We start from the raw sequence: 23,623 nt of genomic DNA on the forward strand, positions 1-23,623 counted from the left end.
CATGGAGACTTATGGTGAAAAGGGATTCCCTGTCAACCTGTCCGGTTGATAAATAGTAGTCCTCTCCTCCTTCTGTTGCAGGATAAAAGTAGGATTGCAGGGCTGAGAGAGACCCCTACCTAAAATTCTGCACAGCCTCTTCAGAGTCAGTGTTGACAGTACTGAGCTTGCTGGTTTAAAGATATTCTCAAGGCAAATCTAAAAAAATAATAGTAGTAGTATAAACACTGACAACTGGGAAACACTGGCCTGAGAGAGCTTCATTTGGAGAACAGCCTCTACCAAAGGCATCATGGACTTCGAAGAAGCACAAACTCAGGACGCAAGGGAGAGCTTAGAGGAAGGCACGTTTGGCAAACCCTCGCTGTGATCAACTCCCACCTGGAAACTATGTCCCCACTGCAGAAGGATGTGCGGATCCAGAACTGGCCTCCACAGTCACCTACAGACACAGAGTTAAGGCCATATTCATGGAAGGCAATCTTACTCAACTACAAGCGATTGCCAAAGAAAGCTGGGCCAACTGTCAGACTTTGTACAGTTATACCTCGGGTTAAATATGCTTCAGGTTGAGCGTTTTCAGGTTATGCTCCGTGGTGACCCGGAAGTAACGGAACGCGTTACTTCTGGGTTTCGCAGCTCACGCCGCTCAAAATGACGTCACACACATGCGCAGAAGTGGTGAATTGCGACACGCACAGGCGTGGGTTGCGTTCTACTCTGAATGCGAACGGGGCTCTGGAATGGATCCCTTTCACATCCAGAGGTACCACTGTATAAGGTAGATTCCAATGAAGTGTAGAAAGAAGACCACTTTCTTGTGATTTCATAGCTACACAGCAAGACATCCAACAGGCCAATGATCTCTTTGTTGCATGGATGCACCTGTTCAGTTTCTACTTGAGACGGAAGGTGCAGGAGTTCTGCTAAGCAGAAATGGGCAAACATTAGCCCCCTCTCCCCCCCCCCCCATCTCCATGTTCTTGCGCTTCTCTCCGCCAAAGCTGAGCTCCCCACATAGGGCCGGGTGCAATCCCTTGCATCTCCAGGTGAGGTCCGGGGTCTGGGCCTGGGGAGCTGCTGCCAGCCAGAACAGACACTAGTGAGGTAAATGGACTCGACATAAGGAAGCTCCCTGTACACTTCTCAGTGTGGCAGAGGTAGGTGCCCATTGCCGCCAGCAAGTCACCTGTACCTAGAGCGGAGGTAACATAGCCACCACCGTCCGCAAAGTGGACTCCTGGGTCCCGGGGCACCGTCTCCCTCGCGCGGTTTTCCTCGCGCCTTGGAATGCTCCCGGATAAAACTAAGCGCGCGCCCGCGCGCGTCTCTATAGAAAGTTCTGGTTGCGTAAGGCGCCCCTTCCCCGCCACGGAAAAGCGCTCCGTCCGCTCCAGGTTCCTCTTTTGCGCGGCAGCTGCGCTCTGCTACTGCCGCCGCCGTCGTTCAGGGGGCGCTGGGCGGGCTCAACTATTTCCTGTGGAAATCCCAAACGCTCGGCTCCTCCTCCCCACGGCGCGTGTTTGTGGGCTGGGGGTGGGTGGGTGAGAGAGAGACTGGCTGAGGAGGAGCAGAGCATCGCCTGCTGCCGCTTCAGCCGCTTGCGCCTGCCTCCGTCTTCCTCGTCGTCGTCTTTTTCGCCAGCCTCCTTCGCGTTGCCTGCGGCCTCCCGGCGCTGCCAACCATGCCCCAGCCGCAGCAGCAGCAGAGGTGGCGGCGGCGGCGGCAGCGGCATTCCTAGCCTGCTCGCGGAACCTACCTACGGACCGACCGACCTTCCCCTCTTTCCCCTGGGCGCGCGCTCCCTCCCCCGTCCTCCCCGGGCGGGAGAGAGAGGCTCCTGCGTTGCCTCTCCCAATGGGCAGTTTGCTGAGCGGGGTCAGCTTCAAGGAGCCCACCACGGTGGAGGACTGCGACTCTACCTGGGAGACGGACTCCGAGCCCGAGCTCCAGGACTCCGGAGGGGAAGAAGGGACGCCGCTCGAGGGGCTGGAGGGCGGAAAAGAAGGAGGCGGCGGCGGCGACGGCGACGGCGACCCAGCTGAGGACGAACAGCAGCAGCAGCAGCAGCAGCAGGGGGAACCGCTCCCTGCGGCAAGCTGCCGGCCGGAAGACGCCGAGCCCAGAGAAGGGGTTGCTGAGGAGCCTGAAGAAGAGGAGCTCGAGGAAGACGAGGACGACGAAGAAGAGGAGGAGGGGGAGGAGGAGGAAGGCGAGGATCAAGAGGGAGGGAGGCACGACGAAGCGGAGGCCGCCAGCACCGAGCAGGTAACTCGGGACAATGCAAACTTCTCCAGGGGGCTATTTGGGGGGCGGTGTCTGGAGCCCTCCCCCCTCAGCGCCATTGCCTCTGCCCCCCCTGCCAGTGCTGGTGCCTCTCCAAGGTTGTGTGCCTCCCCTCCCTCTGTTCAGAGGCAGGTGTGCGCCAGAGTCTCGGAATGCACCAGCAGGGGACTTTTGGACACCATGGTTGCAAACGCTTGGGGTGCGTGTGTGTGCGCGCGCGCGTGTGAGAGAGAGACAGAGATAAATATACATTTCTACTTTCAGCTTTCTCCATTTCCCCTTTTTTCCTCCCCCCCCCCCCCGCATGCAGTGTGACTCAGGAGCCAAGCTGTGGCTGCATCATCCTTGTTGTTGTTGTTGTTGTTGTTGTTGTTGTTGTTGTTGTTGTTGTTATCATCATCATAATATTCTTAGTAGGGTTAAAAAAGAAGAAGCTAAATATGGATTTGAGGTGTGTGGCAATCAAAGGGAAGAAGACCAAGGAAGCGAAGCACTCTGGCCTGGCAGGTTTGCTGTATTTTGTTACCAGCTTGCTGATCCAGCCTGATTTTTGTTTTCCTTCCTGTGACATGCGTAGCAAGGAGGAACGGTGGGGTGGGGGATTTATTCATTTTCCCTCTGGCAAGCTGTTCAGCAGAGCTTTATATCTTCTCTTTTAGAAAAAGATTCTGGTGGCTTTAAAATGTAGAAGGTCAAAGTAGTTCTAATCTTCTCTGTTTCCTTGGTATAATCATCCCCCCCATCACATGCCTGCCTGTTCAGGGGATAGAAATTACAGTAGCACATGTGGTGACAAAATGCAGTTTCAGAACAGGGCTTATTTGACATTCTGGCTGAGTGTAACTACAGCTATGATTGCACGTATTAGACAACACATCACTATGCAGGACCAAAAGAACTCATAAACCCAAGAAATAAGGAGATTATTCAAAGAAAAGAGAGTTACTTGCCTCCTCCTTATTCAACTCTAGGCTAGATCATATTCTCAGCTTTTTACTTTTTTTAAAAAATACTCTTACCCTGAATGCAACGTGGACTCTATTTTCAATCATTACCTCCATGGAATTATTTTCTGTCTCTTAACAAACATTAAACTGAAGACCACTGTCCTTATGTTTCCACCTCATGCTTTCATCTCTGTAGAGAATTATTATTATTGAAACTGTACCTCCACATATTAGCCTGGCTCATGTGATAAGTGGGGCACTTTTTAGGCAGTTTTGCCATTCAGTATTCCCATATGTATATTTGCACAGTACAAAAGGTATGGATCTGTGTTTTATTTTCTGACTGCATTCCAACAGGGATCTTACATCACAGTCCTATGCACATCTACTCAAAAGTAAATCCTACTGAAATCAATGGTACAAACAGTGCTTTATTTCCCTAGAAAAATAGGTGCCAGTACTCACCATGAAGTTGTTACAGTAAGTGCTACACTTTTTAACAGCATAAAAAAGGTGCTGGTACTATCTACCCTTGACTACCCCCTGGAAAAAAAAGCACTGGGTAAAGGGACCCCTGACCATTAGGTCCAGTCGTAGCCGACTCTGGGGTTGCAGCGCTCATCTCGCCTGATTGGCCGAGGGAGCCGGCGTACAGCTTTCGGGTCATGTGGCCAGCATGACTAAGCCGCTTCTGGTGAACCAGAGCAGCGCACGGAAATGCCGTTTACCTTCCCGCCGGAGCGGTACCTATTTATCTACTTGCACTTTGACGTGCTTTCAAACTGCTAGGTTGGCAGGAGCAGGGACTGAGCAACAGGAGCTCACCCCCTCGCGGGGATTCGAACAGCCGACCTTCTGATTGGGAAGCCCAAGAGGCTCAGTGGTTTAACCCACAGCGCCAAAGTACAAACCCCCAAGTAAGCATTAGTAGGTTTCTTTAATAAACGTGGAAATGTTGGAAGCAGTATACAGTCTTCAAAATATAATGTAGAGTCTGCATTTGTTTTTGTGGCTTTTGCCAAGAAAAGAAGAGTGGGTTTTTTTTTTTTTTGCTGCTTTGATGTACGTGAAGTAAAGTCCCCATGCACTGCTGTTGCCATTTGCCTCTTTTCAGTTGCATATTCCCCTTTACCAACACCAGTCCCATTAGAGGTAATGCACCTCCCCACCCCAGCATTATGATAAAGGCTTTGAGTTTGAATAGTCCATCACTGGACACCTGTAAAATGAAAAGTAATGGAAACTATCTAGGATAATTAAGGCTCTGTGGGACTTTGTATTCCACTGTTCCTCAGAGTAAACCCATTGAAATGAATGAACCGAAGTTAGTATTAGTAATTAATTTCAATAGGTTTACTCTGAGGAAAAGTTATTTGAATACAACCCGTTTGGCTCATTCAGTCAAAAGTTACTTCTGACACATTTGCCACTCCTTCTCCCCCCCCCCACGCCCTGTTCCAGTAAATGTCCTTTATCCATTCATAAAGTAGTGGAAATATGTTGCTTGAATCCATAAGCAGTTCTTAAACAGGCAGCACATTGACTAGATGGGATGGGGTCGGTGCAAGTTGTCATTATTCAGAGATACTAAGTCAAGAAAAGTTATTAACTCCAGAGAGGCTGTCTCTTACACATAAGAAGAGGGGATAATCCTGTAACTTGAGTTCCAGGTTTTATCCAAATATTAAAAATGAACCGTGGAGCAAGTAAAAACATTAGGCCATATCAAATTCTGGTTGGTAACAATGTGAAGATGTATTGTTCTCTTTTTTAAAAGTGTTTTGAAAGATAGAAAAGAACACTAGTAGAAAGCAAATAATGGGTCATTCTAGTGGCTGGGCAGATACAACAATGTTTCTGTTTTTCCTTGGTTATAGGTTTGGCTACAAATCCCCTAAATCTATGGAAAAATATATTTATTATTTGAGTGGAGTTTGTTAAATTATATCTTATGTTAAGATTTAACATATAACAAAACTGTGACTAATGGAATTATCAATGGTTGACACACGAAGGGTGCCTATTATTCTTTAATGTGCAATTTTAAGCCAAACACCAGCTAGAGTGCAAGCCTTATTATTCAGTATAGGAAATAACCATAGATTCTGAAAGTGGTGTACATTTGCATACTCTTTCTTAACCTTTCATAAATGGTTATTTTGGCAATTTGAAATCTTAATGCAAGGTTATTTAATATTTTAAAAATACTCACTCAGAATGTTTTATGGTCTGCAGTACTGAGCTCAGAGCACTTACAAACTAGACAGACTTGTACTTATGCAGATCTTGGTTCAGCAGTCCCTTGAAGTTTTCTGAAAGCTTGAATAATTTATACTTGTAGGCAAAAAATAAAATAAAAATGTCACCGTTGCTCCATAGTGTGTCTCAAGCCCTCCCTCCAAGATTCTCTGTCTGAAAGGTGGGCAAAATTATGGCCATTGTCACTGGTATTACATTCTGGAATCAGAAGTTCAGATTTCTGAGGAAAGCCCCAATCTGTTTAAGTCCTAATGGTACCCTATTTCTTTCGGGGGTCACTTCCAGCTGGCTAGCCACATGTGCCAGACAACTTTTAGCAAGAAGAGTCAGTCTCTCAAGGTCGTGAGAAAATAAACCTATTTCTTTCTTCTTCTTCTTTATTTTAAACAGCAGTAACCATTCAGTAGAATGCATGAAGGACAATATTCAGTAACCAGAAACCCATCATAAAAAAAAAAACACTGAGTGTAACCCTAATAGTACCAATAAGTTGCTTTGGAATAGGAAATCACATGCATATGTATGTTTGATGTATATTTGTGTGTGCACACATGTGCATGCGTGCAAATGTTTAAACAGTTGAGGTAGTTTGAAATTTCTGTGTTTTGTTTTCCAGTCCTTTGTCATGTTGGCTTCTCCGCATTAATCTTTCAGAGTGAGGTTAAGAAACTGTTGAAGGTCACCCAGTGAGCTTCATGGTTGAGTGACACAAATTGGAAATAGACTGATCCATCCATAACTACAGCTTAACACATAGCTGTTTCATTTTCTACAGGAAAAAGTTTTAAGAAGGAGCAGCACCAAAATTAAAGACATGGCAGTTACATGAATAGCATAGCTTAAACAGATAATGCTTGAAAATGAGAGCAGCCCAGTTACAAGTCAGATACTAACTTTGAATGTCCCCAAAGCAATAGAAATGAGGTCACTATGCTGTGTGAATAGGCCCTTGACTTGCTGCCAGGCTTGTGAACAAGCTCCACAGGAAAACAATGTGCTGCTGGCTGTGATGAGAAAACTTCCATATTGCCTATCTGTACTGCTCAACTTATTCACTTGTGGCAGTCGTGCCTGGATACCGGTCATCAAGCAATGAGCATGCATGTGTGAACTAACACGCAGTCTCATTCCCCTTCCAGCTGCAGCTCCGGGGGGGGGGACGACCTCCACCAAACTTCAGGAACAGCTTTTTGGGAAGGAATGCAAGGAAATGTGGGAGGGAGGGAATTGAAAAGCATCAGTGTGCACACAGAACAGCATGTGTGGCCCTTTGGAATGAATGCAGCCCATTTTTATTTTTATTTTTTTTTAATGGAATGCCACACTACTAAATATACAGTCAAGTCTAAAAAGATTATGCTCATGGAATATGTCTGCTCTTTGCAGGGGGATGATGCAATTGAAGTGGCAGCTAAACCAAAGAGAAGCTTTTACGCTGCAAGAGATTTGTACAAATATCGGCACCAATATCCAGTAAGAGAATTTTGCAGTACTCAGATCTTCACCAAGATAGAGGCGTGGCAATTTTTTTAAGTCCCTAAAGTAATTTTACAGTTCCAGTGGAGTGTTTCAAATCTACAGAACTCCATCACATAAGTCTATGAAAATATATGCAGGTGGGTGGGTGACTAATCCTAGAAAACCCCATGGCTGCCACTGTTGGCTGCTTCTACTAGAAGACAAGTATGTTTGATTTCCTATACTGTACCTACTGGTAACAGAAACTTTTGCTAGACTAGGCATAGGCAGACTCAGCCCTCCAGATGTTTTAGGACTACAACTCTCATCATCCCTGACGACTGGTCCTGTTAGCTAGGGATGATGGGAGTTGTAGTCCCAAAACATTTGGAGGGCCGAGTTTGCCTATGCCTGTGTTAGACAGTGGACACAATGTCCTAGGTTTTGTACCAGAAAAGATGGTCTTGATAGCACATATATCTGCATTTGCAAATTATTGCCACAAACACTCTCCTATCAGGGCATTCAAGAGAGAGCATAACAAGCGCGGTTCTGTACATGTTTGCTCAGAAGTATGTCTCACTGCGTTCAATGTAACCTGCTCCCCAGAAGAAAAGATGGCAGCCAAAGGCCATTCTATGGGCAAAAATGTACCAGGAAATGAACAGAAATTCTCATACATTGATAGAATAAACTTCAGCACCAATTACATGAGATGTGGGACCCTGAGAAGCTGAGCTAGAAAAATGACAGGAAAACAATGGGGAAAATATAAAGTCAGATACATGTTATAGCATGTTTCATGAGTTAACCCCTGTAATGTGACAATCCTAAATACACTAACTTGAGAGTGTCCTTTAACTCGCTGGGATGTACTTCTGAGAAAACTAACAGTGTAATCCTGTATATGTCTACTCGGAAGTAGGTCGAACTGAGTTCAGAGGGGCTTACTCTCAGGTAGGTGGGTATAGAATTGCCACCCAAGTTGCTCACTATATAATTGCCACACTACCCTTCCTTTGAACAGTATTAGATATTTTAACTGTGTTATATTATAGTTCAATTTTTGTTGATTAGCAAAGACTTGAAAGCTTATTTTTCTATATGGAATAGTTCTACTATGTCGTATATGCTATTATATAATCAATTCATGAACCTGAATTATTAGTGTCTCTCATCCACCTCCTCTTGACCTGCTCATTTCTCTTGAATAACCTGCCTTGAATAACCTTGAATTACCTGCCCTTAGCTTAAGGGAAAGATTACGCATTACATGTAATTCCAGGCCTGGTTTCCTACAAGTTTTTAAGGAAAGCAGCACAAGTGACTTCAAGTTGCACAATGGATGGGGCAGGAAGAGTTGCTGGGGACAGATGGCTGGCACAGAAGCGATTAAACTAGAGTTAACCAATGTGGTGCCCTATAGATGTTGTTGGACTACAACTCTCATCATTCCTGACAAGTACCCATGCTGGCTGCAGCTGATGGGACTTGTAGTCCAAAACATCTGAAGGGCACCACACTGGATACCCCTGAACAGCTATCCAATCCTTCTCCCCACCCCCACAGGCCATCCATCCCCGTTGCCCAAGCTGAAACCACTTATGGCTACTCTGCATTGAATAAAAACCTGTTTTCCCAATCATAGAACTAAGCTGAGAGAGAGGGACACTTGTCCCACCATCAAGATCTGGCTTGACTTTCATTTGGTCAGATTCTTATCTGTCATACTCATGACAGCTTATCTTCAGCCTATTTCCTATAGATATATTTGGCTGATCATGCTTTGTGTTCCCCCCCCCCCATCTCTCTGCTCAGCAGAACTTTAAAGATCTGCGGTATCAGAATGATTTGTGCAACCTGCGTTTTTACAAGAATAAAATTCCCTTTAAACCTGATGGTAAGTAATCCATGGGCATTGTCACAGTGTTTGTTTCATTCTTTTATATCCAAGGCCTTTGTAAATCAAAAGATCAAAACCAATTCAGTGTCAGGTTTGGCTTCAGCAGTTTTGTAGCCCTATCCTATGCATGTTTGCTTGGAAATAAGGCATACTGAGATCAGTGAGGCATTCTCCCAGGAAAGTGTGCATGTGATGGCAGTTTAAGGCATGGGATTTCATTCTAGTCAATTAACAGAAGCTCATATTTGTGAAGTTCAAATATACTACCCCTAACCTGTTTGTGAGCTGCAGCAGCCTGATTTTGGTTTTCTGCTCCAACCTCAAATGGTGCAAAATTTCCACTACTTTTGGTTTACTCCAAGAAAAGCAGATCTCTTGTGGGTTTCCTATTAATCTGGATCATGATGCCTTGAACTTTCAAATTTATTAAGCATAACTTGAAAAGCTCTAGAAAAATTATTAGTGGCATCACCATTGTGCTCTTCAAGTGAAACAAACCCCCCAGGTTATGTTATATATGTTGGTGCCAGATTAATAAAACCAGTATTTCTTTGGTGCATTTGAACTTTGGTGTTATTGTGTTGCACTATTGTGAACAGACTATGTATTTTTTAGAAACCTTGGCTACTGGGTTAAGTGGATCATGTCCAGTGGGCATTGGTTTTACTTAAGAGTTAGCAATTTATAGAATATTGCCATTCCCCACCACCAACACATTTGTTTGGGGAAGTAGTTTTAAGTCAAGTCACAAGGTTGGTGGGGAGTGGGCTGAGCCACACTACTTATAGCATGGCTGGCTGTTGTGATGGGGAGAGCTGGCCTTAACAGCTAGCCCAAACAGCTCCTTGCCATGGCATTTACCAGCTTCCTCTGAGGGAATGGGCAGGATGTTCTAACATTATGCTGGACTTGAAATAAAGAACTGCAGAGGTGAGCGCCTCTCCTTTTCCAGAGCTGAGGAGGTCAGACATTCATTCCCATTGTGCTAAACCTCAGCATCAAGGACAGCTCCGACCTTTCTCATTACAGAGCCCTCACACTCCTCCAGCAAAGGAAGGAAGAGCAAAGGGTTGCCTTGTTGATGTGCTCATGTCAAAGCAAAATATGTACTCCCCAGTAACAAGCTGGCAAGTGCATTTGTAGATCCTTGGCCCTATATAGTGCCTGGTGTCTTCTCTGGGGTTAGAAGGACAATGTTAATATTTTCAAATAATCAGAGACAATATATTCGTCTACAAAATACATTTTTGTGTTCTATGCCACAGCATTTTTAGATGCATGATATATATATACAGATTGTTAAATTTGATGTTTGCATTTGCTCATGCATTTGTATTTATAGGTGTTTATATTGAAGAAGTCCTAAATAAGTGGAAAGGAGATTATGAAAAGTTGGAACACAATCACACTTACATACAGTGGTTGGTAATTGTTTTCTTTTCATTGCTTTTATAATACATTTATATAAATTTGTCTAAACTTGCTTAATCCGCAAAAAATCTGTGTGTCTTTAATAATATAGGCTTTTTCCATTAAGAGAGCAAGGACTGAATTTCTATGCAAAGGAATTAACAACATATGAAATTGAGGTAAAGCTAATAATTCACAATATAACTTTGCTGCTTGATGATTAAGGGTAAAATGATTCTATATCTCTAATTTTGTTGTTGTTTGTACCTTCTTTTTGAAAACGTGTTGCAGGAATTCAAAAAAACAAAAGAAGCAATTAGAAGATTCCTGTTGGCTTACAAAATGATGCTGGAGTTTTTTGGAATAAAATTAATTGATAAAACCGGAAATGTTGCACGAGCATCTAATTGGCAAGAACGATTCCAGCACTTAAATGAGTAAGTAATGTATTGCAGTAGAGAAAATCCTCTATTTGCGCTACTCCCCACTTTATTTATTTGCAACATTTTATATCCTGCTCTTTGTTGCCAAGCTGTTCCAGGGTGGGTTGCAGTAATAAAAAATACATCATAAATGCACCATAAAGTCTTAACATCATTCAGTCTTCTAACAAGAATAACAATATACAATTCCCATCTCTTTGCAAGAGAAACCAGGTGGTTCTGAATTACACCCACCTCCACCACAAAAGGCTGGGAGAAAGAGGAAGGCACATGTGGCAATCAAGATTCTCCAACCCCCAGATGTCAATATAAGGGCATAACATTTGAACAGTACTTGCATAAAAGTGCGGTTGATTTCCAGGTTGTAAGTGCACATATGCGGTGCATTGAGATTTTACGTGATCTCAAAGGCAGAACAGGCTCAGCTGGTTGGAAGGAGGTATATGGTTTTCTCCACCATACATAGGGATGAGATTCGGTTCCATACTGCCTTTGTTCCTGAGAGAAGCATGAATTCTTTGTCAAGAGTTTTTGCATCTGTGTGTCTATCAGCAACTGTTTCTGTTTGCGTATGTCTTTAGCTGTGTCAGTGAATACTGATTTCATTTATTTACTTATTTCATAAATTTTATACACCACTTAATTGTAAAAAAACCAAACCCACCTCATAGCTGTAGTCATCAGGTGGCGCCCAAGTAGTATCTCTACTCTCATGTTGTTGTTTAGTCATGTCCGACTCTTCGTGAACCCATGGACCAGAGCACGCCAGGCACTCCTGTCTTCCACTGCCTCCCGCAGTTTGGTCAAACTCATGCTGGTAGCTTCAAGAACAATGTCCAACCATCTCATCCTCTGTCGTCCCCTTCTCCTTGTGGCCTCAATCTTTCCCAACATCAGAATACTAGTTGCTGGAAATTGCAGATGAGCAGAATGCTGTTGTGCTTGCAGGCTTCCCATGGTCCACTGGCCTGATCTAGCATATTTATCTTCTTTTTTATGTTCTTATGTAGTATGAAAAGGCAATTCTAGTTTAGCTGGCATTGAAAGACCTTTCACTTGGTAGTTGCCATTCCATCTGAATTGTCTCTGAAAGATCCACATTGGATTGGTAATCCTTTTTGTCAAGGTGCTGATTATTTTTCTATCCTCTTCCCCCCGCGCCCCATCCCGCAGCAAAGAAAAATAATGCCCCACTTTGCTTCCTGTCATTTTGAATTCAGATGATTTCCCCCCCTTTTCACAGGTCCCAACATAACTACTTGAGGATCACCCGTATTCTGAAGAGTCTTGGCGAACTTGGGTACGAGAGTTTCAAACCTCCTCTTGTAAAATTCATTCTTCACGAAGCTCTCGTGGAAGACACCATCTCCAACATTAAGCAAAGCGCTTTGGAATATTTTGTATATACTATTAGAGACCGGAGAGAGAGGAGGAAACTCCTGCGGTTTGCCCAGCAGCACTACACACCCTCTGACCACTTCATATGGGGGCCGCCAAGGAAGCAGAAGTTGGAAGGAAGCAAGCCGAGTAAAAAGCTGGCATCGCCGGTTTCTCTCCGCAGCGGTTATGTTTCTAAACACAAAAGTGGGAGAGAATGCAAGAATCTGCCCGTGGTTTGTAACTCAAGTGGCAAAGCAACCAATGAAAAAAGGGCAGAACATGCTAAAAAGGATGACGATTGTGACCGGAGCAGGAAACACGCCAGCCCTGAGGTTGTTAAGCAAAGCATTGGTGAAAAGAATAGCAATGCTGATTGTCAGAACTCCATACTGGAAGAAACTGCTAATCCTTCGAACCAGAAGGAGAACGTTTGCCATCTTAAAAAACATAAAGGCAAAAATGATGAAAACCTTAATCAAGACTGCAGAAATGCAGAACTTGTAGAAAAAGATTGCCGTGACTGTAAAAGCGATTCAACTAATATATCAACAGATCTGCAAGACAGTGTAGTTAAGGATAAAAACCCAGGAGGATCGAACAAAGAGGAGACTCGAGCATAGACTAAAGTGTCTCAGTTAACTTGTATGAAATTGGACAAGTAAAAGAAGATCTTGACGCTGGGCCCAGTGCTTGGCCACCAAGGGGTTATGCTCTCTTTCATTTGACTCTTGTTAACTGTTTGCACTTTTCAGAACTGTGTATTAAGCTTAAAAACAACTGCAGAATCCTCAAGCCCGAGAACTCCTATGCTAAGCTTTGCTCTCTTTGTGGAAACTATTGATTTCAGTTATCCTCCCCCCCCATCTTATTATAATATACATTTTTTAATCTTAGTTATTTGGCAGCTAGGGTTCAAAGGACGTCCAAGGAATGTTTTCTTAATGATAATCACTTGGTATGCTAAACTTTTCAATGTTTGCCATTGCTTGAACAACAAAAGCAGGTTCATTTAGGATGTACATTCAGCATCATCACCATCTGGAGACCCAGATTCAAGTCCTACCTCTCCCATGACTCTCACATTGACAGCAACCGTGTAGCGCTGTGAGTTAAACCACAGAGCCTAGGGCTTGCCAATCAGATGGTTGGTGGTTCGAATCCCCGCGACGGGGTGAGCTCCCATTGCTCGGTCCCTGCTCCTGCCAACCTAGTTCGAAAGCATGTCAAAGTGCAAGTAGATAAATAGGTACCGCTCCAGCGGGAAGGTAAACGGTGTTTCCGTGCGCTGCTCTGGTTCGCCAGAAGCGGCTTAGTCATGCTGGCCACATGACCCAGAAGCTGTATGCCGGCTCCCTCGGCCAATAAAGCGAGATGAGTGCCGCAACCCCAGAGTCGGTCTCGACTGGACCTAATGGTCAGGGGTCCCTTTACCTTTACCTATGTTCTCTCAGCCTCAGTTCCCCCACTGATGGCATATACTTCTCCAGTGTTGCTGCTGAGAAGAAGAAAAAAAGCTAGCAAATCACCTTTTACATTAAAAACAACTATTAGTAAGATTTGCACACCAGCACCCCTTGTTCCAAAATACTCATATATAGTTTGTGACGGCATCTTCCCTTGGTGCCTCTTCTCCCTTCTTTCCTCCCATGCAACTGCACAAGTTTAAAAATCAGGACACAGCATTTTGCCAATGTTTATTTTGCCTGAGAGACCCACTTCTGCTGATAAAGGAGTATAAGGTCAGAAAAGGCTTAAGCACTGCCAAGACAAAGTTGATGACTGCCCACTCAGCTTCTAAAGCAGAAGCAATATTTTGAGATTGACCTTTTCTTCCTTGAAATTCTGGTGGGATTTGAAAAGTCCTCTGTGCAAAAGGGGAGATAGCAGCTTTCTTTTCTTTGTTCTTCCCCAAGTTTCCCCAAAAATCATGCCTACATCCTCACTTCTAGCTACTGGGGGTATGCAGGGAACACCCAGGGAAGAAAAAATTCTTTATCATGCACCTGATCCAGGTAACTCTTTACCCGCTTCTATGCACATGCTTGCTTGTTCCCCCTCCCCAGAAAACTTAAGATTTCTTCCATGGGACGTGAGGGAGAACTCTGAAGCAGGATGGATTAAGAAGACTCTGCCAGAACCAAGGAATATGCTTCAACACACACAGCCTGTTCTAGTTAGGGTTAGTCCATACAAAAGACCAAACTTCTCTTTCACCCCAGATAGCTTGGACATCTTTTACTAAATAGTAAAGAGTATTTTATAGAATGATAATTGAAGGTGTCTGCTAAAATTGTTATCTGTGCAGCTTCTCAGCCTCCTCAGTGGGTACCGAAAGACTGTTTTGAAGGAGGGGCTCATAATTGTAAGGGCTTCATTTCCTCCTTTGTTATCTTAAACCAACCAGAGCCTTGATGAATCTAAGAGTGAAAAATGTGCTCACAAATAGCTTTCCAGTGCATTTAAGGCAAACCTTTCCGCATGTCAGTCCAGTTGGAAAGACATTTGAGGACAGAGGGCTTTTGTTTTTTAGATTTATATACTACCCTTCAAATGCCTTTTCAGTAAGAAAAGTAGCTTCTTCAGAGCTTCCATGCCTCTGTGCTGGGAGACACTGGCACAGCCTTCCCCATACTGGTTCCTTCCAGATGTTTGGGACAGCTACTATTAGCATCAGTACAGCTATGCTGACTAGGACTGATGGGAGTTGTAGTTCAAAACACCTGAAGGGCAACAGCTTCGGAAAGGCTGCACTAGCATATCTTTGCTGGCCTCCCCCCTCCAAATGTGTGTTTATACAGAAACAAAATATGAGCAGTACCTTTTGGTTTTAGACCTCCCTCTTACCTGGATTAATCTTACAAATGTTTCAGTGACGGCTGATCAGTGGTACTACTGCAGGCTTGGAAGTGGGGATAGGACTTGTACTGGAGTGTTGGTGCCGATGCCATATTTTCTTTCAAAGCCGGTAGCTTCGCATCCACAAAGAGTATAGCTATGAGTTTTTTACGGTTTATCCTGTAAAAAGTGTGTATACAATTCCAGTTTTGTCCTTGGATTTACTGTTCAGCAGATGCCTCCTGGCATTTGGAACGAGGGTGAGACTGGCACCAATTCTGTGATGTTGGAGACTGTTATTTGAGGAGGCATTCACGAAATGTGTACCACACCAATCACCCTTTCTGCAACCCCCTTTGAAATTAAAAACACCTTCTTACTTAAATGTTCTTAGTGTTCCTTCATGATGCAGGATTCTCTATGTATAAAATAGCATCCCTCTTATCCATCCTTCAGGTTAATCCTGCGTGAGGTAGTGACTCGCAAAAGAACAAGTGAGCCCATGCTAGAGATACCAGTGCACAGAAGATATTATTTAATAAAGCAGATATATAAGGTTTATCCAGGAAGTGATGCAATCCTATATTCAACCTGTGCCAAGACCATTTCATCCGGTTGCTTGTTTGTTTCCAGACTTTGTTTACCTATTTGTTTCCAAGATTTTTCTTAAATCTTTCAAGTTCTATGTGGCCATATACTCGTTACCTTCTCCCGTTTTGTACACACACACCAGGCAAGATTAGCTGAGTGCAACTGGCACTGCTCATGGTTCTAGCACTGCGACAGATGGGATCGGGCCCTTTTATAATGATAGGTGCAAACTTTCGGACCTCCTCTCTGAGTATGTTAGGAAATCGCCATCTTTCATTGGGTGTGTGTTTTTTTCTCTTCAAAACGAAACAGGGTAAAACCATTTTTCACCAGTGAGCGTTTGGATGGTTTTATTTTATTGGCTGGGTCTGGAGGTTGGGGTGGGGGTTGGGAGTGCAAACTGTTTTCGATTGATATTTACGTGGCTTTATTATTCTGTTGCTTGTTTGCTGTAAACTGCTTTGATATTATAGAGAAGCAATCTACAAATGTTTTAAATGAAACACGCAAGAGAACCGTGTTTTGTTTATATCAAATTTGCATTAATTGGCTTGAGAGCAAAGAATTCTACACACCAAGAGGTGTAGTAGTACAACAGGGGGGCTGGTTCGCCTGTTGTTGCAGTGCCAACAGCAAGACCCAGCTGCGCTGTATAAAAACAGGAAGTGCTTCTGCGTGTCCATTATGTGGGGCAGTCCTTGCACCTCAGCCCTTGAAGTCCTACTTTGATGGGCCATTGGACCCTTGTGGGAGGAGTCAGAGATCGGGAAACTCAGCAAAGACTAGTACTCTACAAGGTGCAAGGGCTGCTGCATACCTAGCCACAAAAAATAACTAAAGAGTCTACAAATGAGATTCAAAGAGCCTTGTGGACCCTCCCTGACCCCACCATGATGCACTGGGGCTTTTCAATTTCTCCCTGGTGACTATGTGCACACTCAAGTTTCAGTTATTTGGTTTTTTTTTGTCTGATGCTTCAGTATATAAATCCTCCCCTGGACCCTTCAGTATGTAATGAATTACCTTAGGACAAAGTGTGTTTATCTTCACAACTTTTCTTTAAAAAACAAAACCTTACGGTATTTGTAAGCATTATATGCTGCTGTTTTAGTGGGAAATGTGTTCTGTTCACATGGTAGAAGTAGGTGGAATGTTTTATTTATTTTTAGTCCAAGAAGTGCTTTAATTTGTAATTCTCATTTTGTGTGTGTAAATAAAACTGTTTCACAACTTTAGGAATGCTTCTTCTTCTTCTTCTATAGTTTTTTTTTACTCCTGCATCACAGAGCACACCAAAATCGGCAAACATACTCAATACATTTGCAACATTTTGGGCAGTGTTCCTAATCACATAAGAGAGCAAGCCCCATTGAATACAGGGGTAGCAGTGTAAATTGGAGTACAGATACAAAAGAGGCTGCTGTTAATGGTAAGGAATGCAGGCTGCAGGAAGTAACTGCATGTACCATCCTTAGGTAGCTCAAAGACTCTTTTGCAAACTAGTAAAATCCAGTGTTGTTCATGTTGAACATAATTTAAAACAGCTATGTAATTAATATTCTTGTTTTTCTAATTGAATTTTTACTTTTCTGTACTTTGATTTGTTGGGCTAGTAGTGTGTTAATAACTTATGCAGTACATTCTTTTCTCTTGAGTTCTTTCTTACGTATTGGTGAACTTGACCTTCCCAATTTAAAAGTGTAATATAATATTGTGTAATAATACATGGCATGATGTCAATGTGACCAGGCCTTCTTTCTGTTTGTATAAACAAAGTGACACCAGAGTTAATTAAGGGTTTGTTTGTTTTTTGCACATTGAGGATAGAGAAGTCGATTGCATCTGATATTTTGCATAGCTTCCTTACACTCCAAATCATTATTCCAAATGCATTTATAAGGGGTTTTATTACACAGCTTTCCAGACTTTGGTTTGATGTCAGTTCCACAGGAGGGTGGTTGAAACTGCACAAAGCATGAAGATACCTTTCTGTACATGCACGTTCTAGTGCTGTATTCGACACTGCATCTCTAATTTTCAAAGGATAGAGAAACTGCAGTATAATTTGCAGAGACAGACTTCCTTCCCTGATCTTGAATTCAACAGTGGGTCAGTATGTGAAGTTCACAACTTTTAAAAAAGACAACAACACATTTCGCATAATTAGATGCACATATACCCAGTACAGCGTTTAACAAACAAGGCAGCTTGCAATATCTAATTACCCAAGAGAGGAATGTGTATCTGCAGTTTGCAGAAATTTATATACAGACACTTACCGGACTTGGGATTTCCTTTCCATGACTGCTGTGATGGAAGTCTCTATAACCTTAAGGGTTCCAGCTATCGGGTATTCCAGCCTTCATGTACTGGGCAGGCTTCTCTTCCACAGACATGACACACAGCATGGATAGCCTTGTTCTCTCCATGCAGTGCTAACTGAATGGAGTAATGATGACTGACTGCAGCAGGTAACTTCATGTCTGACAACCAACCTTCATACTACTCATCTTCAGGACATATATTATCACCTACTTAGCAACCCATATATATTCAGGGCAAAATAAACACCAATGCCAGTGTTATCTGTGTTAGGTGGTAGTCCCTAAAGTTGAGGAAGCAATTCTTTTTTAAAAAACAAATAACAAACATAATGTGTCCCATTACTACAAATTACCCTTGTGAAGAAACCTGTGCTTGGAAAATATTTTGAATAAGATCTAGTAATACATTAGACCTATTTATTAGACACTCACAGATTGGCTGTGTTTGCATGTCACAGTAAACTATGGTTTAACATGGTGTACATGAGCTGGGCAAACTATGCTTAGTTTTAAATAAGCCATCTTCAAATTGGTTTCAGAAGCTTCTGAACATCTCCATCCAACCATGCTCATTCCTGTTCATGTACAACACACTAAATATATATTTTAGTGTGAGAATATATATTTTAGTGTAAGAATTTGATTATAGTGTTTTATAACTCTAAATGTAGTCTGCTTTAAATAATTCTGTCATTTATTACTCTATATTTAGTTACATAGAGTCACAGTTAACATTTTAAGAGTTCCTTCTTAATTGTAAAACATGATCCAGTAAGGTAAGTGTAATAAAGATAAATGGAAAATGGGAACTGTTGAGTAAATGGACAAGTTTTATTTTATTCTTTTGAGTCTGACACTGGTGTTGGTTTGATAAGAAGAAAATAGCCCTGAGTTAGCATTTCTACATTAACATTTAGAATACGTTTGCTTTGTCTATTAATGACAAGTTCTATATTCAAATCTTTGTGATAAAATTGTATGATTTACCCATTTTATAAAAATCACTTTATTTTGTACAAACTGAAAGCATGTCTAATTCTTATTCCGTTTGAAAATATCCAGTAAATTATCTTTCCCCACATAGAAACTGATAATCTATGTCTTAGAAAGTACCAAAAATGACATTATATAAAGGAAACTACTTCTATTCTGTTCTGTTCTACTTCTAATGTATCTAAATTTATAATAAAGATTATCACTAAAACGCAAATGTACAAATTAAGGTAGCTGAGCAGAGAACAACGGTGGTTTCCATCTCAAAACCCCAGTATAGAATTAGTAGTCAGGTGGGTGCAAAACTTGTTTATTTTTCTACTTTAGGGAGAGGAGATTTTAAAGTTTAAAATGTGTTCAGAGCAAAGAGTTAACCTCCATGTACTGTCACTCTGATCCCAAAGAACAAAATTTAATTGAGAATTCCAGTTATAAAACTCCCAATGCAGCATGGCCCAAAATAGCCTTGTGAATTTTTAAATTAATTTTCTGTAGAATATTTATAAACCACTCTAAAGCAATATCCCCAGAGCAGCTTACAATGACAAGTTTAAAAATACAGGAAAACATCCATGTAATAAATTAAGTGCTAGTTATGAAACCTCGTCCAACACTTAAAACAGCATAGCAAATGAGGAAGGCTTTATTTGTCTCACCTTTTATAAGAGAGAATACTAAAGATGGAGCCCTTGAGCATAAAAAAACTCCTATCCTTTTACCTTTTCCCATAGGATAGTGAGACCTAGAGAAAGGATTTGGTAGCTGACGTTAACATCTAGAGCTTTATATATCAAAATAAGTCTTTGGCATTGTCTTCAGAAATACACCAGCTTTTAAGAAGTGGCAAGAAGATATTGTGGTTTTGCATGATAAAAATGGCAAGACATTTCATCCTGAAAATTGATCGTTTTCTAGTGATATTCAGCACACTGTAACTAAACTGTGAACTAAGTCTGTGGGGATGTTTTCATAAAACTTTTATCCCAGCACGTTTCAAGTGGGAAACTACCTGGTAGCAACTTTGGCCTCAAATTGTTCATTCTCCACTCACATCTTGAAACCCCCTTGGCTGTGTTCAGAATGTGTAGAGGGGAGCAGGTATGCCTGAGCCATTTTGAAGTTTGTGGGCAATACGAGAAGCACCAGTGTGGTACAGCAGCTAGACTAGAGTGTCGGTATGGCAACCCAGACTCAAATCCCAACTCACCCATGAAGCTCAGTGGGCCAGTCACTGTCTCTCAGCCCGACTCACAGGCTTGTGCAGATAAAAGAGTGAACCCGAAAGAAAGATCCATGCACACAACCTTGAGTGCAGTATATATAAATAAAATATACTGCATTCCTGCTGAATTTGTTTTTACATTTTTATAGACTTTTAAGTGCACTGGGTTTACGAAGGGACACATCACTAGTGCAAGCAACACATAAACAAGAAGGAGGCCCTCCCTGAGGGCTCAGTTCACACATTACCAAAGTTTCACTCAAGCCGATGGCACAGGACTGGATCCCACGCCACTTTTGGTAACCCTTGCGAAGAGGAAAAGTTCACAGGAAGGTTCATGACATGGCTCCTTCCCATTCTAAAGTTAGCCTTCCCTCCAGTTCCTTTGCTTCCTCCTCGCCCAGTATTTTCCTTTCCTGCCTTTGTGCAATAAATCTTTGTCAAGGTTTGTTTTCTACTCCTGGCAGATTTGTTCCCAATGGTGGGTCACTGTTTCTCCTATATACCTGTCTGGTAAACTTGCATAATGTAAATTGGCGACGTATTACCTAATCAGTCAATTTGACATGTCATTGCATACTTGCTGAAGCACACAAAAGGGGCAGCAGTGCTGCTGCCAGTATCTTGCTCAACACAGCCCTTTAGCATAAACTGCATTATTTCTATAAGGCTCTATTTCCCTGAAGGAATATATATATATATATATATATATATATATATATATATATATATGTATGTATATTGTGCAGTAAGATAAATCTATGTCAAGTATGTATGTTTCTGTATGTATCTTTGGAAAAAAATGAAGAAGTTAGCTTAATGCTCTGGGAACTAAATTATTTCTGAAGTTTTGAATAAGCATAGTAGAAACCATTATTTTGTGTTTCATAACTCAGAGCGCATCTAAAGAAAAAGAAATACAAGAAAGCACTAGGAAATTAATTTTAATTACATGGAAGACAGCGGCCCTGCTCTTGCACAGCAGCAAACCGTGCACATGCTGATTGTGGATGGGGATCACTCTTCCCCTGCCAAACAAATGATTGGCAGCTATCAGAACTGGTGGCACCAATACACACTTCCATTTGTGCCATACCTAGAAAGCATGGGTCCAAGGGGTCTTCTGCTTGAGCCACGATTTCTACGCATGGGTCTGAGCGTTTTTCACCTTGCCCTGCTCCTTTCCAAGGGGAAATCCGCCCTTTAGAGGCAGATCAGAACAAATGGCAGTTGAGGGGGAAATGAATTTCTATCTTCTCCAATTGAACGCTAAAGAGTGTTTTCCCTGAAAGCAGTGGAACAAGAGGAAGTGTGGATAAGCCCTGAATAGAGAAGCAAATGGGTAGGCAGCCTGCATCATGTACAAACCATTAGATAGTCTATTTGGTAGTATGCATGTGGTGCAGGTTTGTTGCACATGTTCTATAGTCTATTGGATGAGGAGATACCACCACCACCTGGGAACTTGCAGCAGCCTCCTGCATATGTGTGGTGGGCAGACATAGGCAAAGAAATCTGTTCCTGCACACTAATCATTGAGAAACATTTAATCACAAGCAAGTATTTCTATAGTTGCATTTTAGCATCATGTACACTGAGTGTGGTGAAAGGGCAGTGGGACAGTCAAGAGTTTTGTACCCCACAAGGCCTCCATGTGTAGGAAAAGCACCCCAACAAACCCTTTCACACAAGGAATACTCAAAGAGGGCAGGTATTCTGAAAATTCAGCAACAGATGGGTAGATAAGCCTTGGAAAGAACTAAAGTGTGTTTTTCTTAATCCAATTTTTCTTTAAACATATTTAGTGTGGGGGGACATTATTTGCAATTTGAAAACATCAGTGTCATGTCAGATGGATGGGCTGTGCTGAACTTAGTGTTCTTTTGCAGTACAATTCTGGGCACGCTTGTTAGAACCATTTACCATATGTACGTGGTAGAAGTTGTAACCAGTTTCTGGATTTGAAAGGTATTGTAAAAGATATGTTTCTATGATTGCATGGAAGTCTTCTGCCAAATGACATAAATGAATTATTAAAAAGCAATGGTTTATGAAGTAAAATATGAAAAACTTTTCAAGTGGCAACTCTAGTGTGCACCAAGGTTTCTAATAAAGCTTGTTTTGCATTAACTATGTTTACAGCAATGCAGTAGATGTTCAAGCAGTGCAGATGTGTAGTACTGGACTTCTGCAGTTCATTTTCAAAGCTGCTTTTGAGGAAATGGGACTAAACTGGCAGAATAAATACAGCTGGGATAAACGATTGAGCTTATTCTTTAATAAGAGGAGAAGAGTTTGAAGAAATGTAATAAAAAGACATAACTTGGAATCTACAATTGGGATGTTGGCTGTACTTTTTGCAGCTGATCAGAGAAGCAAGTGGGGTTTTCCTTGTTCCTCTTGGGAAAACATTATAGTAAAACAACTGGAATTTCCTACTCAACGTGCTAAAATTAGCCAGCAGTCCTCTCTTCAGCTCTTATACTGAATATTCCCTTGACCAGCTGGAATGCCAAAGTGTGAAGAATGGGCGGGAGACGGGGGGACGGGACTGCCTGCTACAATAGATATATGCATGTGCTTTTTACTCAGAAGTGTCAAGTGTTTTTAAACTGCATTCTTTTTGACATGCCACAGCTAATTTCAACTGTATTAGCAAAGTAAGTGAATTCTGGTAAATTCTGACTGCATAAAGGTTTGTTTGTTTTTAATCCTTTTCACCTGCAACAATTAACATTCTCCTCACCTTGGCTAGAGTGCAAATCTCAGAAGTCCCCTATTTTGCTGCATGCTACTGTTAGGTGAACTTTTCATCTCCCCTCTTCTTTTAAAGCAGACCTTTTAAGTGACTGAATGGTCTGAGTTTTCCCCAACTTTTCCCCCTGCATGAATAATAAAATAATAATAATAATAATAATTCCTGTATGACTGACAAAACTTGTGATGATGAGAAACTCCCAGCATGGAGGTACAGAAGTAGAAAGCTCTTTACTTCCTATGTAAATAATAATAGTAGGGACTTTCTGGGTAAGACAGGTGTAGCACAAGCATGCTTATTCCATTGCCTTCAGCTGTGTTTACTTCCTAGTAAGTGTGCAAAGGATGTTGCCCTAATCTAGCATTCTGTTGACAACAAGATGCCTCTGGGGAAAATCACAGGTGAGACATGAAGGCCATAGCCATCTACTGGTGTTCAGCTGTAGCCTCTGCTTCCAGTTTCTAATGTCTTGCTCTCTGCTGAATGGTGTGAAATTAAACTCAGTTGAAGAATGTGGGTGATCTAAGCTTGAATCAGTGATTTCCTCTTAGTAGGCAATGAAAGACATATATGCCTGGGTGCTTGGTTCAGCACCTAACCTATCCGCTCATGTCAAAGTCCTTCAGCCTGTGACAGTTCTGTAAGTTAAAGAGAGAGCTTGCTCAGTACCGAGATAATAAAGGGTGACAGGTAAAGGTCTCCTTTTTTCTTTTTCTGCATAACGAAAAAACCTTTATGCCAAAAAATCTTAATATCTGCCGGTTTTAGAAACCGTCAGTAACCCAACATCTGTCAGAGATCAGGCTGGGGAGTA

General features: G+C 42.2%; 2 protein-coding genes across 4 annotated transcripts in view; one reads left to right on the forward strand and one right to left on the reverse strand.

Moving 5' to 3' along the window:
- The window catches only part of B3GAT2 (beta-1,3-glucuronyltransferase 2), a 148,125-nt gene extending 146,102 nt beyond the window's left edge, over positions 1-2,023 (reverse strand). Inside the window, exon 1 of one of the 2 annotated variants that reach the window (XM_083497400.1) lies at positions 1,923-2,023. The gene's annotated coding sequence lies outside the window, so the exon portion shown is untranslated. Of the gene's footprint in view, positions 1-119; positions 194-1,922 lie in introns of those variants that run through there. The other variant, XM_083497401.1, reaches the window with a different exon arrangement.
- Positions 1,385-16,747, forward strand: OGFRL1 (opioid growth factor receptor like 1). Of its 2 annotated transcripts, none has more exons than XM_083497382.1 (7): positions 1,385-2,268; positions 6,879-6,965; positions 8,769-8,850; positions 10,196-10,274; positions 10,376-10,442; positions 10,555-10,700; positions 11,950-16,747. In XM_083497382.1, exons 1-7 carry the CDS (start codon positions 1,858-1,860, stop codon positions 12,704-12,706), a joined length of 1,629 nt encoding a protein of 542 aa, XP_083353508.1. In that variant the 5' UTR covers positions 1,385-1,857; the 3' UTR covers positions 12,707-16,747. The 2 variants fall into 2 exon arrangements, with proteins under 2 accessions (XP_083353508.1, XP_083353509.1); XM_083497383.1 differs by having other exon boundaries at positions 1,386-2,268; positions 8,772-8,850.
- The last annotated feature ends 6,876 nt before the right edge of the window (positions 16,748-23,623 follow it).

Source organism: Podarcis liolepis (genome assembly GCF_965112155.1).
Source record: "Podarcis liolepis genome assembly, chromosome: 3".
Taxonomy (NCBI): domain Eukaryota; kingdom Metazoa; phylum Chordata; class Lepidosauria; order Squamata; family Lacertidae; genus Podarcis; species Podarcis liolepis.